We start from the raw sequence: 7,226 nt of genomic DNA on the forward strand, positions 1-7,226 counted from the left end.
CTTGGAGGAAACTGTTACACAACAGTGAGCAGAATAGATTAAAATTGATGGGTTCCTGTTTTTAAAAAAGACAGAAAATTGGGGAGAGGGGCAGAATGAGGCATAGGCAGATAGGGATGAGTCTGGGAAGAAGTTAATTTTTAAAAATTAACCATTAAAAATTAAAAATAGCTGATGTGTGCCGGGCGTGGTGGCGCACGCCTTTAATCCCAGCACTCAGGAGGCAGAGGCAGGCGGATCGCTGTGAGTTCGAGGCCAGCTTGGTGTGCAAAGTGAGTCCAGGACAGCCGGGGCTACACAAAGAAACCCTGTCTCGAAAAACAAAAAAAAAAAAAAAAAGCTGATGTGGCGCACACCTGTGATCCCAGGAGAGGCAGGTGAGTTCCGGGCGGGCCTGGTCTACAAAGCGAGTCCAGGAGTCAAGGCTACACAGAGAAACTGTGTCTCAATAATAATAATAGTAGTAGTAGCAGCAGCAGCCAGGCCTAATACTGTGCACTTTTAACCCCAGCACTGCCAAGACAGAGGCAAATGAATATCTTGAGGTCAAGGCCCGGTTTACACAGAGAGTTCCAAGACAGCTGCAACTATACATTCAGACCCTGTTTTTAAAAACACAGATGGGTGGGAAGGGGAGGGAGGGAGTGAGGAAAGACTCATAGAAAGAAGGAAGTGGACAGAAATCTTACTTCAATGCTCTTTATTTTCTGTAAATTGTTGGTTCCCTTTTTCAGTGGACTCCTTGTCTTTTCTAAATATTCAGGAACCAGCGATAAGCATTTCTTTCTGCTGCTTTGTTGTGATTCTCCGTGCTCCTTTCATTGTTTGCACAATAAAAGCTATATGAGAACAGAAAAACATCATTTCTTTTTAAAATATATTTGTGTGTATGTATGTGTGCACACGTGCACCCTTAACACATTGATCTGCTTACCTGTATGGTGCATATGGAGGCTAGAGACATTGGAAAGTTTTCCTCGTTTGCTTATTTTTCGAGGTGGGGTCCCTTACTATATAGCTGGAGCTCACTGCACTTGCCACTTTCTCCATAGCTCCTAGCCGTGGTGGTAAGGTACCCACTGAGTCAGTTCTCTAGCTTCTATAATTTGGCTTTCTTCCCAGTTCATTTCTCTACTTAATCATTTTATCATAAAAGATTCTTTCATATACTGCCTTTTTTTTTTTTTTTTTTTGAGACAAGGCTTCCCTGTGTAGCCTTGGCTGTCCTGGACTCGCTTTGTAGACCAGGCTGGCCTTGAACTCACAGCAATCCACCTGGCCACTGCGGGGTTTTTTGTTTTTTGTTGTTGTTGTTCTGTTTTGTTTTGTTTTGTTTTGTTGAAGATCCACATGCCATGAACTTTCAGAACTTTATTATTTTATTTCTTATTAGTACCCTATTGTTGAGTTGGTGTGTGTGTGGGGGGGCGGGGTGGTTGTGTTAAGATGATTCCTTTAGTTTGGTAAAAATGTGCTCTTATCCTTTTTATAAAGGATTTCTCCTCCTTTACCAGACAGTGACCTGAAAAGCAAGGCTGTATCCCTACTCAGCATCTTACATCCACCACAGTGATTTGTGGAAACAAAAAGTAGCTGACTAGTAAAAGAAATAAAAGGTTCTAAAGTAATGCTTACCAAATTAATATGTAACTAAAAACTACCTGTGATCAAATAAGCATGACAGAAGAATATGGGGAAGTATTGCCATGTGGAAAATGTAAACTGATGCTGTAAATGGAATGGCCTGTCAGGTTTGCTTACTCTTAAGGAAAATGTCCTTTCTACTGTTTTGCTTTTTATGAGAATTGCTTGACTTGCTTGTGTTTAGCTGAATGCTTGGTCATGTGTCCCTGGCCACTGTTGGATGTCAGGCTACTAGAACACTCTGGGTAGCATAGTTTTGACTCTCAGTTGTTTTGTATGTTTTTAAATTTTGTTTTGTTGGTTTTTCAAGACAAGGTTTTCCTGTGTAGTAGCCCTGGCTGTCTTGAAACTCTTTGTGGACCAGGCTGGCCTCAGACTCACAGAGATCCTCCTGCTTCTGCCTTCTTGAGTGCTGGGATTAAAGGTGTGGCTGCCATGCCTGGCTTATTTGTATATTTAATGAGCGAAAATGTGTTACATTTAAAATGTTAGAGGTTTTGAGTCTGACATTGTTTTGTTTTAAATCTTTTCAAATTTCTAGATCACAGTTGAAAACTTTGGTGCAACAGAAGTGAAAGAGCTGGTTCTGAATGGTGCAGAAACTGCTGTTAACAAACAGAATCGGTAAGTGGATTGCACTGGACTCAGTGGAAGTTAGTAGGCATTTTCTAATGTTACTAAGAACATGTCACTTTACTTAAAGAAAACAGCATTGTTAAGTTGTGCATTGTGGTGCATGCCTTTAGTTCCAGCACTTCAGGAGGCAGAGTCAGGTAGATTTCTCTGCTCTAGCCAGGACTGTATAATGAGACCCTGTCTCAAAACAGTCCAAACATAAACAAAAAACTTAAGTTTTGAATGTTTAATGGGGTAATATGATCTTGTTCCTGAAATCCCCTTTAAGCTATAGGTAAAGGAATGAAAAGATCATGACAAAGAAACAAATGAGAAGAAACAACAGCAAAAATGGTTTGAAAGGAAATGGTGGCAACTGATTAGCAAATCAGAGAAAGCAATGTAAAATGGGCTGGAATGTCCAGAAGTCACTGGCTTATCCTACAGAGCAACAGCTCACACACTGAACAGACTCAGTCTTTGAAAGTGCTAAGGGAGCAAAGTGGTGGTGCGCACGCCTTTAATTTCAGCACTCAGGAGGCAGAGGCAGGTAGATCTCTGTGAGTTTGAGGACAGCCTGGTTTACAGAGTTAGTTCTAGGACAGCCAGGGCTACATAGAGAAACCCTGTCTCAAAAAACTGAAAGAGAAAGGAAGGAAAGAAGGAAAGAGAAGGTGCTAAGGGTTTGAGGAATTTCTGGAAGCAGGCAGATTAGTTTGATAAAGAAGCAAAATAAAAGCATTTCCTTATTATGTCTAGTAACTAAGCATCGACCCCAGAGGACATACAGCTGCCTCCACCACAAGCATGCCCATAGCATCTGTCTGGAGTCAGAAGACAACCCATGAGTTACTTCTTTCATCCAGCAGGCCAGCAAGTGCATTTAGCCAGTAGGCCATCTGACTGACTAGCTCTGCTGTTTGGCTTACAGTTTTTGTGATATCATAAGAGACAGAAGGGAATTAGTTGTGGGTGTGCTACACACATTTGAAAAGAAACTGTGTAAGCTGGCAATGGTGGTGTACACCTTTAATTCCAGCACTAAAGAGGCAGAGTCTGGTAGATGTCTTCAGTTCGAAGCCAGCCTGGTTACAGAGTGCGTTTCAGGACAGCCAGGGCTGTGTAGAGAGACCCTGTGGTTTGTTTTTTGTTCTTGTTTTTTTCAAGACAGAGTCTCTGTTAATCTTGACTGTCCTGGACTCACTTTGTAGACCAGGCTGGCCTCGAACTCACAGAGATTTACCTACCTCTGTCTCCCAAGTGCTAGGATTACAGGTGTGCACCACCACATCCAACTCCCCAGGCTACTTCTAATGAAAAAATCTTTTAAAGTTGCCTTACTTTTCAGAATATTCCTTGAATCATTGAGAAACATATTTCAGAAGTGCTCCTGCAGGTGCCCTGCTGCAACCACTGGGCAGAAGGAAAGGGAGAGCTCTGGAGTCAGGCTGTAGCCTGCAAAGAGCATATTTTTCCATCCCTTTGATTCAAGGAATCTATACAATATTTATACCCAAGAAATAGGTATTAAGCATCCTTTCAAGGTCATCTCTAAAGGGTTGTTTGGTTTGGTTTTTGAGATACTCTCTCCACGTAGCCCTGGCTGTCCTGGCTCACTGTGTAGACCAGGAGGGCCTAGAATTTAGAGCTCCATCTGTCTCTGCCTCCAGAGTGCTTGGAGATAAAAGCATATGCTGCCACACATGGTGACTTTTCAGTTTTGCTTTATTTTCAATGAAGGAAGAATAATTGGGTTTGGTATGTTTTTGGTTTGGTTTAGTTTTCCCCATAATGATGGTGTCCTTTTGAAGTCTTTCCAAGTTTAGTTGAAAAGCAGGAAGAATTTAAAGAGCAAAAATTTAATTGGACGGTATTGGATAGTCTGCATAAACCTGTGCATCTGTGCCTTGCTTTTATTTCTAGGCAAGAGTTTGTCGATGCCTATGTGGACTACATATTCAATAAATCAGTGGCATCTTTATTTGATGCTTTCCATGCTGGCTTTCATAAGGTCTGTGGTGGAAAAGTGCTTCTGCTCTTCCAGCCTAATGAGTTACAAGCTATGGTCATTGGGAATACAAATTACGATTGGAAAGAATTGGAGAAGGTAAGGAAAAACTAGTCTTAACATGACAGAATGGAAAGCAAGAACATGGCTTATGGAGATGTATCCAGCTGTCTGTTGTTGCTCCTCCTAGAGCTCCTTGCTGTGGTTATAGATGTTCCACTGCCCCTCCTACACTGTGTGATGGCAGAGGTGAGGGGAAAGCGCTGTAGAACCCCCCACCCAGACTGAGTGGCTTCCCACTTGAAACTTGTTTCCCCGTTTTTCTAGCAAATTCATGTTAAATTGAAGCCTAAGATCAGGCCCTGAGGGGATCACAGAAGGAATTGTAGGAGGCTGTTTGTGACTACCACACAACATTGTTGGTATTGCCCTTAGCAATTTTGTTTAAAAAAGAAAACAGTTTGTCTTCCTGAAAATAGTAAATGAAATGAACTATATAATTCCATGGTGGCACTTTTTAGTAAGCCTTACAAGCTGCTTTATCACATCTAATAAAAGATTGCATTCTTTTTAGAATACAGAGTACAAAGGCGAGTACTGGGCAGAACACCCCACGATAAAGATGTTTTGGGAAGTGTTTCATGAATTACCACTAGAAAAGAAGAAGCAATTCCTTTGTAAGTATTTCTAACCAGCTGGGTATTCTGAGAAGGGTCTAAGTGTTAGAACTGTAAGAAGATTTTTATTTACAAGCACATTTTATCTGTGTGAGTATACTGTATACAGACGTCTTCAGAGGCCAGGAGGGTGTCAGTTCCTCTGGAGCTGTTAAAGGTAGTTGTGAACAGCCACCACATGGATGCTGGCAGCCTAACTTGGATTCTTTTCCTATTATTTTCTATTTAAAAATCTCTGTAGGGAAGTTTTTTTGTAGGATGAGCTCTTGAAGCTCTTTCCACTTTTGAAAGTTTCACTTGTCTAAGTGTGTGTGCCGCTTTTGTCAAGCCCCCAGCTACTCAGAAGGCGGAGGCAGGAACTCAAATTCAAGGTCTGCTTTTAACTGTGGAGCTCAAGTGCAGTCCGGCACTCAATTGCCTGAGGTCCTGTGTGACAGTGAAGAACAGTGTTAGATGGCTAGAGAGAGTGCGTGAAGCCCAACTCCCCGAGTTCAGTTCCTGCATCCCGTGTGGTAGAAAATATTTCAAAAGCTAGTTTAACCAGTTCTCTAAATGGTTCTTCCAAAATGGACTGCTAAATGCTTTTGTCAGTACCAACATTGTTCATCAAGAATTTATTGAGCAAGCCAGGCATGGTGGTGCATGCCTGTAATCCCAGCACTCTGAGAAGCAGAGACAGAGTGATTTCTGAGTTTGAGGCCAGCCTGGTCTACAAAGAACATCCAGGGCAGCTAAGGCTACACAGAGAAACCCTGTCTCAACCCCCCCTCCCCCAAAAAGAGCACATCCTGTAAAATGCAAAGTTAGACTGGTGACTGGGCTGTGTTGTCTAAATTGTTTTTCTTGGCAGTATTTTTGACAGGTAGTGATCGCATCCCCATTCTTGGTATGAAGAGTCTGAAACTAGTCATCCAGTCAACAGGAGGTGGTGAGAGCTATCTCCCAGTTTCCCATACCTGTTTTAATCTTCTAGATCTTCCAAAATATACAGAAAAAGAAACTCTACGATGTAAACTGATCCAAGCTATTGATCACAATGAAGGCTTCAGTTTAATATAACCTTGGAGTTCTGACTTTTCTGTTTAGTTCTAAGGCATCAAACCACTTGTGTTTTCTTGTGGATTCGGCACAGTAAGCGTTATTTCTATAATTCTTACTTGCAAATTATTGACTGCTATATTGATGAAAGCAAAAAAAAAAAAAAAAAAAATTAAAAATTGAGCAACTGTTAATACCTAACTTTCTGCACAGAACCATGAATTGTCCCCAGCCTCATAAACATACAAGTATTGTGAATACATTAAAGTTTTACTAACAGGAATTTTAAAAGAGTTCGCATATTTCAGAAATGACCTGATGTGTGGGTGCATGGAAATGTTGCTTAATATTTGTTCAATCACTGGGTTAAAAACAAAAACCTTTAACTATGGCCGGCCGATAGTCATTTGATTATTTTTCCATTTTGTAAATAAAAGTTTTGTAATAAAATAGTGACATTGAGATATCAGTAGTTTCTATGGTTGTAATTGAACTGAGATGAAATTTAAGGGTTAAAAATTATGATTCAGTCTGACTCAGATTCTATAAAAGCATGGTGGAAACAATCTTTTTGCTATGGTAAATATGTCCATGCAAACCTAAGTTACAAAGTAGCTCTTCCTTTTCTATGTTGGCTGGTGGGGTTGTCAGAACCCATTAACATTTAGTAGAAATTGCCAGAAACAGAACCAGTGGCCACTGTGAGAACCAATCTCAAGTTACAGCTTCAAAACTACCAATGCTGCAATATTTATTAAATTTTCAGTGCTTTAGAAAATCTTAGTGGTTTTATGGTGCTGTTGCATAGTGATCTCATGTTAATAAATTGTGAAACTTGAGTTGATGTGATACTTGTGACTCTGCTAGCTACAATGCAAATATTTATTTTTTAAAATTAAGAAAATGCCATAAAAGGTTTAAATAAAGACTTAATAGCTTACTATTTCAACTTCATTGGACTCAAACTTAGGGAGTTTGTGTCTGTGTTTTATGTGCACCCCGTGGATGCAGGAGCCCTCAGAGGCCAGAAGCAGGCACGGGAGCCACAGGCTGCCTGGTGTGGGTGCTGGGAACTGTTACTGTCTCACCTTGCACTATTCTGAATTGTTGAGGCTATTTGAGCTATTCACTAAAATTCTTAAGTAAGGCCCTTGGATGTGTTTCACATTTTTTTTCCTTCAAGGTGCACTCTTCCTATATATAACAAGATCATAGAGTCCCTGTACTTGGGAGGCAGAGTCAAA

The 7,226-nt window shown here is 40.8% G+C and overlaps 1 protein-coding gene across 7 annotated transcripts in view; it reads left to right on the forward strand.

Annotated features, from left to right (window-relative positions):
* Positions 1 to 6,150, forward strand: part of Herc4 (HECT and RLD domain containing E3 ubiquitin protein ligase 4) — a 73,875-nt gene extending 67,725 nt beyond the window's left edge. For all 7 annotated transcript variants that reach the window (XM_051153162.1, XM_051153163.1, XM_051153165.1 and 4 more), the window contains 4 exons: positions 2,186 to 2,268; positions 4,183 to 4,366; positions 4,842 to 4,944; positions 5,795 to 6,150. In XM_051153162.1, the coding sequence (XP_051009119.1) occupies positions 2,186 to 2,268; positions 4,183 to 4,366; positions 4,842 to 4,944; positions 5,795 to 6,003 (579 nt within the window). In that variant the 3' untranslated portion in view covers positions 6,004 to 6,150. The remainder of the gene's footprint in view (positions 1 to 2,185; positions 2,269 to 4,182; positions 4,367 to 4,841; positions 4,945 to 5,794) is intronic.
* The last annotated feature ends 1,076 nt before the right edge of the window (positions 6,151 to 7,226 follow it).

The sequence above is a fragment of the Acomys russatus genome, chromosome 11, assembly GCF_903995435.1.
Source record: "Acomys russatus chromosome 11, mAcoRus1.1, whole genome shotgun sequence".
NCBI lineage: Eukaryota > Metazoa > Chordata > Mammalia > Rodentia > Muridae > Acomys > Acomys russatus.